General features: G+C 40.0%; 1 protein-coding gene across 2 annotated transcripts in view; it reads left to right on the forward strand.

The window, feature by feature from the left end:
• Bbs9 (Bardet-Biedl syndrome 9) overlaps positions 1 to 16,364 on the forward strand; it is a 434,048-nt gene that overhangs the window by 98,483 nt on the left and 319,201 nt on the right. For both annotated transcript variants that reach the window (XM_059267526.1, XM_059267527.1), the window contains exon 6: positions 12,861 to 13,035. In XM_059267526.1, coding sequence (XP_059123509.1) covers positions 12,861 to 13,035 — 175 coding nt within the window. The remainder of the gene's footprint in view (positions 1 to 12,860; positions 13,036 to 16,364) is intronic.

Raw genomic sequence — 16,364 nt, forward strand, 5'->3', positions numbered from 1 at the left:
GGAATACATCTAACCATGGAAGTAAAAGACTTGCAGAGCAAAAACTTTAAGACACTGAAAAAAGAAATTGAAGATGCCAGAAGACAGACAGACTACCCTTACTCCTAGATTGGCAGGAATAATATTGTGACAATGGCCATCCCACCAAAACAAATCTATAGATTCAATGCAATTTCCATAAAATTACAATGTAATTCTTCATAGAAATTTAAAAAATGTTAAATTTAATATGAAAATTCAAAAACCCAGAGTGGCCAAGACAATCCTAAATAATAAAAAACTACAAGAGGTATCATCACCCCAGATTTTAAGATATACTACAGAATTATAGTAATAAAAAAACAGCATGGTACTGGCATAAAAACAAACTTATTAATCAATAAAATAGTGTTGAGGACCCACACATAAGCCCACACTCCTATTTCCACCTGGGCTTTCCTTCCTTCCTCCCTCATTCCCTCCCTCCCTCCCTTCCTCATTCCTTCTTTTTGACAGAGGCAAAAAAATACACACCAGAGAAAAAGACAGTATCCTCAACAAAGGCTACTGGTCAAACTGGAAAACCATATATGTACAAAACTCAACTCCCCATGTCAAGAGACACATGGATTCCTTGGGTTTGAGAAGAAAGATAAAAACATCAATTCTAAAACCAATAAGCACAAAATTACAATTATAATGAGAAAAGTGATGATAATAAAGATATATCAAGGGGTTTATTGATTAATTTGGTTCTCCTGAGGAAGTGAATTTGTGATCTGTGATCCAGTGTTTAGCTGGAGAGTGCTTGCCTGGCATGTGAGAAATCCTGGGGTATATCTGTAGTGCTGGGGCCAGGAGCAGGCTCTGGGCTTAGGAACATGTCTGCTTTGATATCTATTGTGAGTAGAATTCTTGTTTTATTATTGTCCTTTTAAAAAATTGTTGCTGCCTTGTAAGCCACAGCTGCCCAAATCAGCAACTGCAACTCTGCCACTGCCAGCAGCGGTTAGGCCGAAAGAGCTGCAGCCTGAGGGAATTCTGTTCCCTCAGGCACCGACTCTTTCAAAGCTTTGAAGGGAACTTAATTAAATCTATGTCCCACTATAGAACTCAAGATCCAAAGATTAAGGTGGAATTCTGCTCCTCAAAGAGGCTGAATAGCAAGTAGCTCACCTCCTCTCTTTGCTTGTGTCCTCTAAAAAACCCTTGTGCTTCTTCTTGCCTCTCCTTAAAAACCCTTCTCCACCTTGCTCCTCCCTACCACTTCCTGTCAGCTAGTTGCTGACTCAGCCTCCTGACCACAGGTGAATTTTATTTAATCAAACACATCTTTGCATCATTAAACAAATGTTCCAGAGCATAAACAAAAGTGACACACCTTAAAATATTATTCTACAACATTTCATTAATGATTAAATATTTATATTTATCTTTATTTTATATCTTAGGGAGTGTATGTATGCATGTGCATGTGTGTGAGTGTGCAAAGGCTGGACATACAGTGCTATGTTGAAAGTTCTTTTTCGATTCATTGGAGGAAGCAAATTTTTAGACGATCCCATTTCTTTCATTAGATGATTTGTCTTTTCTATGAGCTGTTAGGAGATTCTGTGTACATGTTTGGTGTTTTCTAGTTTCTTATGGAGCATCTAAGAGAAGACTTATTTCTACTTGTCTAACGGGGTTTATTGGGCTTAAAATGGATTTGAAGGTTCTGATGTCCAATAATTCTAGATAATTCTCAGCCATTACTTGTTCTTTTCCTGTTCACTCACTGTCCTCTATTTGAGGTTCTGAGAACTGAACACAAAGGTATTCACTCTGTCATTGCACCACATCCCAGTCACTCTGCCTCAGCTCAGCTGTGCGCATGTGAGGCCATTTTGCCTTGTTGTGAGTTTTAACTTCCCTGTATTTTTTGTATTACCAATATGTATTTTAGTAATTTAGTTAGATTTACTTTTCTTTTGCCTACAGCATTGATGTTTAGAATGACAAATTCTGTTTGACACAGTGTTTTTCTCTGTAGCCCAGGCTAGCCTTGAACTAGATGTTATTTTTCCTCAGCCTCTTGAGTGCTGAGATCACAAGCTTGTCCACCATACCTGGCTAGCTTTCCTCTAACACTGCTCTTGGACACATGCTAGCTTTGTTAACTCTGTTCCAGCATTTGTTTTCATAGGTTCTGATAAAAATCTGCTTTATTGTTGATAAGAATCTTTTACTGTATACATACATATGTATAGTCATACATAATACATTTGTATATATATTTTTAAAGAGCCAGGAGGAGAGGAGAGCATGGGATCTATTTGGGAAGCAGTGCCTCTCCTGAGCAAGGAAGTCCTGAGATTTTATCTGGGAACTTACATATATTCATAGGAGTGCTTTAAAGGTGGGCACACTCCCGAGCATGCTCAGAGAGTATGCACCTCAACACTCAGCTTAAGGTCATAATTTAAGAAGGAAACATGGTGGACACATTTGTGGCTGCTTTGCTCAAGGCCATACATCACATGTTGGGGAGGTTCCAGTCATGGCTAGGCATACATACCTCTGGGTCTGCTCAGGTTGCCCTTGACCATATTTTTAATGCTTGCCTTAATTTCCTTAGGCTTAGAGAATGTCATATTTTTATGTTCTGTCATGTTCAGTATGTGAAGTCCTTGTCATTCTAATTCTGCTATTAAGTTGCTGTCTCTTGCTCATATTTCCTTCAGGTCCTTATATATTGTGATTTTGACTGTGAGGTCACATTTTTCAGAACTTTATCCACGTGAATGGTTGGTGTGTTCCTTTAAAGGTTGGAGCTTTCTTTTGTCTGATGCTTGGTGGTATTTCTAACCCAGGACCATTTTATTCTAAACTCACAGGTTTAGATTTTTTTTTTTGGCTATCTGATAGAATGGTTTAGTCTACAAACTCACATTAAAATCAGCATGAATTTTATGAATTCTTCAGAGGGATTTTTTTTCCTTCATCTGGTTCCAAGTTTTGATGTGTGCACTGTATCTTCTTTCCCCTTTGGTTGAGGTAATGCTGTTTTTGAATTCTGTTTATATTAGGGGTCAAGTTCTTAGAGGTCTTAGGTTTTTTTATGGGGTGACAGGGATGGAGACATTGTAAGGGTCTTTTGGGGTCCCCATGTTAGGTCGTTCCTCCTTGTTCTCTCCTTTTCTCTATGTCATTTGAGGCCATGAAAACTAAAGATCATGGATAGATTATCTGGTTTAGGAAAATGTCCCGAGGGCTCTGTGTACCTTTGTGGGTTCCACTTTCACTTAGGTTTTGGCTTCTGAATTTTATTTCCTTTGTTTTTTGGCAGTGTATTGATATACTTTATTTTTCATTTTTATTTTTATTTTTTTTTGAGACAGGGTTTTTCTGTATAACAGTCCTGGCTGTCCTGGAACTCACTTTGTACACCAGGCTGGCCTCGAACTCACTACATCTGCTTCCCAAATGCTGAGATTAAAGGCATGTGCCACCTTATTCTTTAATATTCTTTATAATAATATAATATCATAATAATTATTATAATATAGTAATATAATTTAATATTGATATTCTTTAAAATCCTGCTTTTAACAAATATTTTATTCAACATAGAGAACCAACATTAAGTGATTTTTCTCTGCTATTTTATAATTTCTTGATGAGCAACTAGATCAAGCTTTATCTGTCAAAATAACATCAGATTTCAACATAAAATATTAAGTATACAGCATGCAGTTGTGAAGGTAGACCACAATAAATTTGGAATCGACGAGATGTTATTTGGTGCCTACTGTATGGCTCCACACAGCTGGTGTGGAGACTGGAAGACAGCTGTGCACTCCAGCTGTTTAGCTTTGCATGTTCCTTAGACCACAGAGCTTCCCTGGGTTTCAGTTCTCTTCACACGAGAACAACAGTTGGCTTTTCTCCCTTACAGAAGAGCTGCTTGGGTTAGAAGTGCTGGTGATGAGCAGGCCAGTTCTCCTTACGTGGCTGCTGTGTTGAGTCTTTAAGTTGATTCCAGTAATTTCACTGGACTTCCGTGAGACAAGACCATTGCGGACTGCCACTTTGTTCTCCTCAGATACACTTCAATTCTGCTTTATTTATTTACTTTCCTGTTTGTATGATGTCTCTCAGGTACCCCTGGAGCACAGAATGAAACCCAGACAGTGGATTTACTGAGAAAGAGTCATTTGAAATATATAAGTGGTCTTACTTAGTTGTACATTTCTCATATAACAATCTTCTTTTGGAGGCTAGAGGACAGCCTTGGGTGCCATTTCTTGGTTACTGTCCACCTTGATTTCTCCCTGTTTTTCACCAGCCTGGAATCTCCAAGTAGACAAGGCTGGCTGACCAGGGAGCCCCAGGAAACTCTGTGTCTGCCACCCCAGGACTGGGGTTGCAAGCACAAACTACCATGCCAGGCACTTGGTGTGGGTTCTGGGGATTGAACTCAGACCATTGGGCTTGCACAGCCAGGCTTTTACATTCTCATTTATTGCCACAGCCCATATTCCAGTGTTTTAAGGCTTCAAATGAAGGGAGTCTTTGATAGGGGATAGTAGTATCCCAGGAAATACGGAAATGAGTCTGGAACATTTTTAACAAGTAAGTTTCTGTCTGGATATAGTGTGTGGGGGACTGAAGTTCAAAGGCAGCCTGGCTACATAGTGCGGCTGTCTCAAAAGAGACTCCCAAACAACTGAAGTCAGTTGTTGTCTGGTAACCTTGATTCTTAGCGGAACAGCAGAGGGAGCCCTCTCCTCACTCTTCGATTTCCTGAGCCCTGCAGTGGAGTTTCTGGAGCATAGTCACCTAGGCCTGGATAGACAGTTTTTTCTTTGTTCCTGGCTTGGTGAATAAAATTTAACGCTAGCTCTTAAGAGTTTCTCTCTGAATGTGATGAGCCATCATCAGCCATCATGGCTGCCTTGATGGTCACTGACACCCTGAGAGGCTCTTTGGACGAATTCTGTCCTTTGTTCTGGTGATGTTAGGACATCGTTACTAAGGTGGCTGCTCTGTGACTTGAAGATGATTGTTATGGCATATCTGTCCTTGTGACCTTTATTAAAGCATCTTAACTGCTTTCTTTAATGAGAAACAAGACATGACATATTAAACAGTGGCTTGCTGGTCCATTGAACCCTGGGATAGAAATTGACATTTCAGGAAATGTACTCCATGTTGTCATTATGTCCAATTCAACTTGGGTTGCCTTCTCAAAGCATAGGTGCTTATATCAATTTGAACCTCAGCTCAGAATTCCCAAACTTTTGTCCACCCCAACTTTGATTGATCACAGTGAGAACAAAGTGAGTTTAAACCATGATTTTTCTCATTCCTTTGATATGCTAATGAATTTTAAGATCAAGAGAACTGGCAGTATTAAAAAAGCAAACATTTTACTTTTAGATTTATTCTTTTATGGGCTAATATTGTGTATGGTGAATAGGTTCACAAAATGAAGAAAACAAACAATTTTGTGTGTTTTAATGTTTTTGTAAAGTGTTCTCTGGATTTCTCATGATTGTCTATTATCCTGAGTAGTTTATCTGGCTTTGAAACTAGTTGTTTTTTTATTAAACATATACCAATAGTGTCCTACTCAGTCTTTAGGAGTTTATCTTTTTGACGAGGAAGAAGACAGGATTGCTGAGTGCATGGCTTCTTTTGTGTGGTGGCATCTCTCTTGTCTCTTATATATTATTTAGAATTATTGAGGGGGATGTTTGTGTGTGTGTGTGTGTGTGTGTGTGTGTGTGTGTGTGTGTGTGTGTATGAGAGAGAGAGAGAGAAAGAGAGAGAGAGAGAGAGAGAGAGAGAGAGAGAGAGAGAGAATATAAGTAAGAATATAGTAAGAACATGCATATGCGTATTCTTGACTGATGCAGTTGCAATCAAGAGACAGCGCATTCTCCATTCCAAGATAGGATTTTGGCACAAAAGTACCTAAAACAAGATTATTTACTTATTATTTGTGTTTTGTGTGTGTGTGTTTACAAGTGTAAATGCATGTGTATATGTATATGAAGCTAGAGGAGGACATTAGATCTCCCCTTTTTATCATTCTCAACTCTTCCTTTGAGGCAGGATCTCTCCTGGAACCTGGCGCTCAACAGTTGTCCTTCTGTGCTGTAAATCCTAGAGATTTCAATCCTTCCTCTCTCTGCCCCTTCTCCAGAGCTGGGTTACAGGCGTGCGTTGGATGCCCCTACTTGTATGGGTGCTGGAATCCCTGCTGTCGTCTTCATGATTGCAGGGCAAACACTCATAACTGCCGAGCCACCTCTCCAGCCCCCATAGAATACTTTTTAAAGTGATTTTGTTAGTTATCACTTTAGGAAAATTGCTGTTTTGGGGAAAGTAAACCTAATTTAGGCAGAAAATCATCTTGAACAGCCACTGGTTCATATAGACCCAAGTTCTGGGAGATTTTCCAGAGTTAAAGTCTTAAAAAGAAACAAGAGCCCTTTGCTTTGCCAAAGATGGTGAGTTTTAGTGTGTGTGTGTGTGTGTGTGTGTGTGTGTGTGTGTGTATGTGTGTGCATGTGTGTGCGTTTTTTCTCCCACTACATTTTCTCTAAAGGAAAATTTTCTCCTCAGATTTATTTTTTTCACAGTTTGATCTGTGAAAGACAAAGTTGTGTATCGCTGTTTATTGATCATGTGTGGGGAAGTGTGCATTTTATTATATTTAATCCCTGTGCCAGCATATGTAATGTCTACTTCATGCTACTTTCCAGATGAGGAGACTGATAACACTCTCAGGATTAAAACATGGATGCAGCCGTCCTGACGAGATGTAGCCTTACTCCCAGTTCTGATGAATATACTTCTTCATTAGTGGTGTCTTCCTCCATCCCTGCCTTCCCTCCTGGCACTCTATACCCACATCTTTTTCATAATCTATGTCTTCGTACATGTTGCTCTATCTGCTTTTACTTCTCTGATTGCCTGCAAGCTCAGCTCACAAGACCCAATTGCTATCTTTGTTCTGCAGATTTTCTTGATTTTTGTAGACACTAGTCTTGTGCTCATAGCCTTTTTATATTATTCTAACATTTAATTAAATTTCATATAAACTGAGCCATATCTCTCCAAGTATATACCAGTCAGACAGTATGTTTGTGGCATCTGTTAATGGAGAATGTTATTAAAATGACTATGTTCTACACCCGAGGAAACAATCCTGTTATTTTGTGGATGCAAATGACAATAGAACATTTAGGACTTTTTCAAGTCTAACACTGAATTCTCAATGAATCATCACATGGAATGCTAATCCAATGGATGCTTACGATTTTTTAAAATCATGTGTTATTTCATTTACAATTAAGGGGAAAAGATTGTGTTAAATAAGTTGGTGAAACACAGTAATAGCCTTTTTTTGAAACTATTAGAATTTTCATTCAAGATGAGACACATTAAAATGTCAAAAGTCATATTCATAGGAAGAGTTGATATGTAGACTCTGTTTTTTCTTGAATTTGAGATTAATCTCACAAAGTTATTTTTGAGGCAACACTTGAATAGTCATTGAGAACTGTGTTGTTATTTTCCATGTTACTTAATTAAAAGTATTAGCTATTTAGTTAAGCCTGTTCTCTATTTGTGTATTCTTCTGTTTTCTTAGGATTTGAAAACTTATTTATTCCTTTATTTATAACTAAGGTTTTAAACATAGGATCTAAGTATATAATGGACTATCGTTAATTACAAATTACTTTTAGAATGTTCAAACCAAAATATGAAAGAGTAATATCTCAGTTCTTTTTCTATGACTGTGATAAAATGTCATGACCAAAGCAACTTATAAAAGAAAGTGTTAATTTGGGGCTTACTGTTGCAGAGGGTGAAAATCAAAGATGTTGGAGCAAAGGTTTGGTGACAAGAGCAGCTGAGGCCTTACACCTTGATCACAAATGGAAGTGTGTGTGTGTGTGTGTGTGTGTGTGTGTGTGTGTGTGTGTGTGTGGTTGGGGTGGCAGGGGAGGAACAAATGGACTTGAAATGGTCAGAGTATTTTGAAACCTCAAACCCACCTCCACTGACACACCTCCTCTAACAAGGCCACACTTCCTAATACTTCCAAAAAAGTTCACCAACTGGGGATGGAGTGTTCAAACATGTGAGTCTATGGGGCCGTTCTCATTCAAACTGCCACAGTAATGACAGAGTTGAGCTCTGTTTGTCTTCAAGCAGTTACCAATTGTTTGCAGTTCAGTAAAGCCCAAGAGCTGTGCACATCTCCAAGAGATGGAGGTCGTTTTATTTGCACGATAGTAGGAGGGAAAAGCATAAAATAATGTTTAATGGAAAATCTACAACCCAGAGAACGTTTGAAATCCATGTACTAGCTGTTTTTAAGCAATGTGTTTTGGAATCCTACTCTTAACTTTTTTTTTTCTCTCAGCAGACACATTTCATCATTTTTGACTTAAGCTTGCTTAAAGATTAATGAGTTAGTATTTCAGATTTTTTTTTGTAACAACACAACCTTTTTCCTGTGTAAAAAGAGCGGAAGTCCCACAGACTTCTGGACTCTTCTGTTCCTGTTTATCAGTCTCTTGATGTGTCCTGTCTGTGTTTTTGACTACCTATGCAGATGTTTCTCATGTGTTTTTCTGACTTGGAGAAAGACCAAATACTCTTGACAGTTGCATGCTGAAGAGCGATATATGCTTGGCTGCAGGTCACGTTTGCATTTCTTCACTGGTATTTTCACTCAGTGTGCACAAGAAATACGAGCATAGACAGATTCGGAGAACGTGCAGCTTACTGAGTAATGGAGGTCGTCTTTCATGTCCCTCCACTTACTAGAGAGATGCAGGAAATGGCATCCCGGAGTGCCTTTCTTCAGGACCCTTGTTGCCATGGTAGTGAGTGATGGAAAATTCTCTGGGCCCCGCATGGTAGAAAGAATTTCTGGGAATGACCATACAAACACACTCCTACACACCATTTTAGTGACTAGGCTATAATTTATTAAACTGTTCATCTAGTGGTCAGTTCAACATGTAATTGATTACTATTTTATGTATCACATTAGCACTTTGACTATATATTCTATCATCAGGAAACAAGATACACTATTTAATTAGTATTCAGTTCATGAAGCCTCCACAGTGGAACAGTTTCCATTCTTCATCCCTACAGGCACAATTTTTTTCTTTGCTTTTAAAAATTAGAAAAAAATATTAATTTGAAAATCCTTTAGAAATGGGCCTATTAGACCTTTTCTCAATTTCTTCTCAGCTCTTACAAATATTTAAAACTATATGATTGCTCTGTTCTATTTGAGATTAATGGGATAATTGTCCAAAGTATGATGAAAACTTCAATTTTCTTAAATAATTTCTAGTTAAAAGTTATAATTTTGGAGGAATATCATTAGACTGTTATGCTGTATTTCAATCTGTGGCCTTCATTTTTCTGCTGCCTTGGCTGAATCTCGACCCCCTGCTCTGTTCATCAGGTCTCACTGCCTCTGCTGCTGCTTCTGAGACACTGACTGCTCTCCCAGACACTTGCTCTTTTTTTACCTTGACCCTTTGTTTCTGCTCATCCTTTCAGGTGCTGATGCATCCCACCTTTATCAGGAGGCCCTTCTGGGAGAGCTCCTGAGATGATGCTCGGTCCTTCGCGCATCACTTCCATGCTGGGTGCTCATTTCATGATGTGACTCTCTCTCCACAGAAGTCACTGTACTTCAGTAGAGACAGGCACTTCTGTCGTTCCCTAATTCTATGACATTAACTGAATTAATTAAGCTCTGTGAGTTTTAGATTTTAATGTAAATAGTGGGAGCGTTGCCTAAGTTTTAGAGTTGTTGACAATTGCAGCTAACATGCTGCTTAATTCTTTAGCACAGGCTGGGATGCTAATAGATATGTAATAAATGACAGTATTATTTAATATTGTTATTATTCTGTTAGTTTTGTTTCAGGCCTTATAAACAAGCACATTAGAGCTTTTATTATAATGCTAGTCATGTGTCAAGACCCTTCAGCATGGCCCATCACTGTGTATTTGAAATTGTCCCGGGACCCCATCATCACTTTCTGTTGGCTCTGCTCTCTAAGACCTGGAATACTCTCGGAGCTTTCACGGACCATTCTTTCTGTTCTCATTATCTGTAAGAAGAGCCTTTGGTATGTGTTCTCAAGTGGTTTCCAAAGCAGTGATTCAAAAGATTTATTTTTTTATTTTCGAGTTATGTTTTGGGTTGATCTCTACATTTTACTAAATATTAGTAGCCAAGATTGTAATAAGTAAAGCATTTTTTACATACTTTAGATGATGTGTGTGAGATATGTAGAATAAAATCCTAGCTAATCTGAAGTGCAGATGAGTAAATTATTTTGCTTAGCTTACTCCACCTCAAAAGACATTTCTTAGTGGATCTCTGCAGTGCCAGGCATTTTATAGTTCACACAGCTGAGTCACAGGGTTTCTGCTTTTGAGTTTAGAGTTAAAGAGAGATACAAAACAAGATCATTTTAATAGGTAATTTGTTTAAGATGAGGGTATGGATGGGCTTCTGAGAGACCATTGACAAAGGATGGTTGAAGGGAAAAGGGAGATTTATGGGAAGACCTGATTTGGTCCAGAGTCAGAGACTCAACTCCACGCTCCCCCATTATTTATGCAGATTTCTTGCCTGCAGAATTCAGAGGCTAAGCTCCAGATGAGACTGAGACAGTGTCTCCCATGTTAACTTTGCTCTTTGAAAAGCCAAATGGCCTCTGATTTGATGGTTTCCCACGTGTCTTTACCTGCAGCTCGTTTTAGGGATTTCGGTTTCTCTCCTCTACTGTAAACTCTACCTCTCCCTGAACTATGACTAGGCATTGCTAAGTAATTTACATAAGCCAAGGACTATTTTAAAATTCAGAATGAGGTTCTTCCCCCCAAACCTTAAAATTAAGCAGAGGGTCGGGGGTGGGGCATGGATGACCAAGAAGCAGCTAGCAAATGTTTGCTAAAGCAAAAGAAAGCAAAAGGATTTCACTAGACTGGGCAGGAAAAGTGCAAGGACGAGGAGCTACCATCAGCAAAAGTGGAGCCCCGGGTGTCATCGTGAGGCGTGCAGGAAATTGCAGGCCGTGCAGCATTAGATGCTTCGTATGTGACTTCAAGAGGCTATAAATAAGGTGAAGGGGTTGGGGAGTTTCCACCGCTGGGTCTACTTTTCCTACGAAATTAGTTGTCCTAGAAGGTACTGAGGTAGGTGTGCTAACTGACGGACTGGGAGACTGCACTCCAGCCATAGAGTAGTGACTGGTGTGCTGGACCCGGACCTAGATTGTGTGCCTCGGACTCAACAGTTAAAGTATTTTCCTCTTTGCTGCTGGAGCTTCAGGAAATGAAACCTTTCTGCTGTGTTCAGGGGAGCCAAAGGTGCTAGCTTTCTCCAGGGCTCAGGTTTTCTTCCTGTTTCCTGTCCTGTCACATTAGGGCTGTGGCTCTGAGGACTTTACATCACACCTGTAGCCAGCAGTTACAGGGGCTGATTTGCTGTGTTTAAAGCTGAATACCTTGCATCCTGTCATCCACAGATACGTCAGCACCATCTCTCAGTAAGGTCGTCCGCCATCAATCATGTGTCTCTAATTACTGTGTCTCTAACAGAGGACTAGAAGTATGCTTTACTTGGGAGAGCTGTGTGTCTGCTGATAACTCATGATTGACATACTAAAGAAAGAATGATTCTGTCACAAGATCTAGTCTACACTAATCACATAAGCAGAACATGCAGAGTTATACTATTCAATCTCAGATTAAGGGCTGTGTACTATATCATGGAAATTGTCATCTTCATCTCAGTGTATTTTAAGAAGTATTAAAACCAGAACTGATATATTAACAGTGGAAGGCATCTCCAAAGCCAATTTGTAGGGTAACCAGGAATAAATCTTTCAGCATTAATGCTTTCACTCTCAATACTGTCTATTACTGTAGTTTATACAAAACTAGTACCTAAAACCAGTCTGTGGATGTGATCTGGTGTATGAGTGTGTGTGTGTGTGTGTGTGTGTGTGTGTGTGTGTGTGTGTGTGTGTGTGAGAGAGAGAGAGAGAGAGAGAGAGAGAGAGAGAGAGAGAGAGAGAGAGAGAGAGAATGCACAAGTGCATATGCATTTGGTGTGTGTGTTTGTGTTCTAGTGTGTTGTGTGTTGGGGTTTGAATTCAGAGCTTGCTGCATGCTCTGTATGTACTCTACTCCTGATTGGTACCCCTGGCTCCCTGTGTGCAGTTTGATGTCTAAGTCACAGCAAAACATGAGACAGACGTATGACAATGAGAAATAGTTCCCTGGAGAACTATTTTTTTGTTGTTGTTGTTTTGTTTTTTGAGACAGGGTTTCTCTGTGTAGTATTGGTGCCTGTCCTGGATCTTGCTCTGTAGGCCAAGCTGGCCTCGAACTCAGAGATCCGCCTGGCTCTGCCTCTCAAGTGCTGGGATTAAAGGCATGTACCACCACTACCCCGCAAGAACTATTTTTGTTGTATGTCAGATTTTGGGATAAACAGTATCTTTGAAATGTGATGGTTCTTAGGGATTATTTTGAAATTGGGGATCTGGGCTTATAATATATAAAAGAAGTGTTATTAAAAGTATGAACACCTGATGACTATAAAATGAATATACAATTAAAGTTTAAACATCTTCTGAATATAAAAACTGGGGCATGCGCATATGTATTGATATTATTAACCTGATATTTTCACTGGGTTATAATTTAAAATTGAAACTATCTTGAATTTGCCTTGGCGGGTAAAAGTTAACTGTGATATATTTGAGCAGGATAGTGATTATTAAATATTAAATTTATCAAAATAAGGTATCTGATTTCTTCTAATTCTTCCTTAGGTCGAGATTTAATTTGTATCCAGTCTATGGATGGGATGCTGATGGTGTTCGAGCAGGAAAGCTATGCTTTCGGCAGGTTTCTCCCGGGTTCCCTTCTGCCTGGCCCTCTTGCTTACAGTCCCCGCACCGACTCCTTCATCACGGTCTCCTCTTGCAGACAAGTGGAAAGTTACAAGTGAGTCTGCGCGTTACCTTTGGAATCGTGATTACTGTGATTGGTTGTTACTCATTAATCGTTTTTCCGGGAAGACCTTGAATATTGCAAATGAAGGAGAGACTGGCTTCTTTGTTAAAATTTCACTGGGCTGACTTAGAGCGCATCACCCATGTAAGCAAAGAATTCAGAAGGCTGTGCAGCACACGAATCCCAGGAGTCCAGTGGAGGCAGCTCTTAGTCTGAGTCCCGAGTCTGCTGCGCACTGGGGCTGGATGGTCAGTATCCCTGGGAGATAGCAATGGAAGCGCTGACCAATCTGTAATAAAGATTAAGTGTGTTCCCACCTAACCAATAGAAAATGCTCAGCATTAATGTGACCACTCCCTGGATAACGACAATACAATGGCTGGGTGTGGTGACCCATGTCTTTAATCTTGGCACTCAGGAGGCAGAGGCGGGTGGGTGTCTGTGAGTTCGAGGCCAACATTGTCTACACAGCAGGGGCTACATAGTAAGAACTTGTTCCACAAAACAAAACAAAAAATCATCATCAGCAACAATAAACAGACAGACAGACAGACAACAAAATGTAATATTGAGTGAAAAAAGCGACATATAAATTTGCATGTGTGGAATGATTTTGTAATAGCAAAGAAAGCATCCGGCATCTGAAAACTATTTGGGAAGAGATATAATTATTGCAATGAATATTAATGATTTTTACAAAGGAACAGTTCCTTGTAGATAAGATGTGGAAGTGACCCCATGAACATAGTGTGTACTTTTGCTGAAAATTTTTACAGATCTTCCTGAGTTATGTCTGAGAGAAATCATTTTCTTCTCCACCAGGTAAATACCCATAACAATTATTGTTGGTAGAGAGAATGAGAAAAGAATATAGAAATCTGTTCTGGGAGCAGAAATAGGGTTGGTTTCAAATATCTTTAGTTATTTAATGTATTATCTTAAAAAAAAAGACTTTTTTTCCCCCCAAGACAGCATTTCTCCATGTAGTTTTGGTGACTGTCCTGGATCTCGCTTTGTAGACCAGGCTGGCCTCGAGCTCACAGAGATCCGCCTGGCTCTGCCTCCCAAGTGAGTGCTGGGATTAAAGGTGTGCGCCACCACCGCCTGGCTAATAAAAGATTTATTTTTTATGTGCATGTATGTGCCTATGTGTGTTTGTGTCTATCACATGTTTGCAGGTGCCTTTGAGGCCAGAGGAGGGTATCAGGTCTCCTGGAACTGGAGTCACAGGTGATTGTGAGCTACTGGATGTGGGTGCTGGGAGCCAATCAGAATTTGCTCTTCACTGTTAAGCCAGCTCTCCAGCCCCATCATTTATTGTCTTTGTGAGGGCATCATTTAGAACTTCACACATCATATCTTGCTCGTATTGTTTTTTGGCCACATGATATTTCCCAAGGTGGGAAGAAATGTAAATCTCTTGGGCAGCGGCCAGAGGGATTTTGTCTTCACTCCAGTGTTGTGTACAGTCAGCTGGGCATCTCCCCCTTCACAAGTGGAAGTCCTTTGTTTTTGAGCGGTCAGTGCTGTAAACATGCAAACATTTGCAACTGAACAGAGGCCAATGGAAGTGGCAGATCTCCATGACGCCTTCCTTCTCTAGCTCCTTCGGCTCTTGCCTGGAGGGAATTAATGTGGTGTTGCCTCTGGAAATAAGTACCTTTTGTCTGAGGAATTAAGAAAAGTATCTGTGTAGTTTACCCAGGACTGCCAAAACTCAGGCGGTGCTGTGGCCATCTGCTTTTCAGCTTCCCACCCAGGCCAGTGTCTTATCTCCTGCCAGGCAGGGCTACAGGAGGGTATAGTGCATGGATCTGAACTCGTCATTGCTTACTCGTGTGTGTGTGTGTGTGTGTGTGTGTGTGTGTGTGTGTGTGTGTGTGTCTTAGTGATTATTGTTCCATGAAACACCATGACCCCAAAAAGCAAGTTAGAGAGGAAAGGGCTTATTTGGTTTACACATCTGTATCACTGTTCATCATCAAAGGAAGTCAGGACAGGAACTGAAACAGCAGGATCCTGGAAGCAGGGCTGGTGCAGAGGCCACGGAGGGTGCTGCTCATTGCCTTGCTCCCCATGGCTTGCTCAGTCTGTTTTCTTATAGAACCCAAGACCACCAGCCCAGGGATGGCCCTACCCACAATGGTGCCATCAATAAGTAATTAAGAAAATGCTTTGTAGCTGGATCTTATAGAGGCTTGTTTAATCAGGGTTCTCTAGAGTCACAGAACTTATGGAATGAATCTCTCTTTCTCTCTCTCTCTCTCTCTCTCTCTCTCTCTCTCTCTCTCTCTATATATATATATATATATATATATATATATATATATATATATATATATGGAATTTATTGAAATGACTTACAGGCTTCAGTCCAAATAATCCAACAATGGCTAGCTGTGAACAGAAAGTTCAAGAATGTGGTAGTTGCTCAGCCCCACAAAGCTAGGTGTCTCAGCCTGTCTTCTGCATGTGCTGGAATCCCAAAGAATCAGGCTCCCATGCCAGTGAAGGGTGGATGTATTAGCAGGTGAGGCGAGGCAGGCAAAGATCAAAGTTTCCTTCTTCTATGTCCTTATTAGGCTTCCAGTAGCAGATATGGCCCAGATTAAAGTATGTCTTCCTACCTCAAGATCTAGATCAAAGGAGTGTGTCTTTTCTTCTCAAAGGTCCAGACTAGAAGTGGATTCACCCACTTCAAACCAAGCAGAAAATCTCTCACAGGTGTGCCCTCTACATCTGGATTATAGTTCCTTCCAGATATAGTCAAGCTGACAAGCAAGAATAGCCATCATAAGCATTTTCTCTACTGAGGTTCCCTCCTTTCAGATAACTCTAGTTTGTGTGTCAGGTTGATATGAAACCAGCCAGCAGTGTGTGTGTGTGTGTGTGTGTGTGTGTGTGTGTGTGTGTGTGTGTGTGTGTTGCAGAGTTAATTTGTAGTAACTCCAGGAGAGATCCTATGAGGAGGCGATGGGTACGTTTCTTTAATGTGTAAGGTTAATATCATGAAAGTCTTGCTTTAGCTCTGATAGTTCTCCAACATACTGATCTATTGAACTCATTTCCATTTAGGACTAAAAAACCACATACTTTATCCATTATGAGGTTCATTTATAATGGTAAAAATGCATGAGACATAGGACAATTGGGAAGACTTATAACATTAAGTTCTGTGATGTATGTATGCATGCTTTCTAGTTTAATAGATTGAATTAAATGATACTCACCAGGGAAATTTAGGAAGGAGAAAAGCATGAAAACTCCTGGTTCCTCTTTCTCGAGGCCTCATTAAGCCTATCTGTAGTCAGTTAATAGAA

This window comes from Peromyscus eremicus, chromosome 7 (assembly GCF_949786415.1).
Source record: "Peromyscus eremicus chromosome 7, PerEre_H2_v1, whole genome shotgun sequence".
Taxonomy (NCBI): domain Eukaryota; kingdom Metazoa; phylum Chordata; class Mammalia; order Rodentia; family Cricetidae; genus Peromyscus; species Peromyscus eremicus.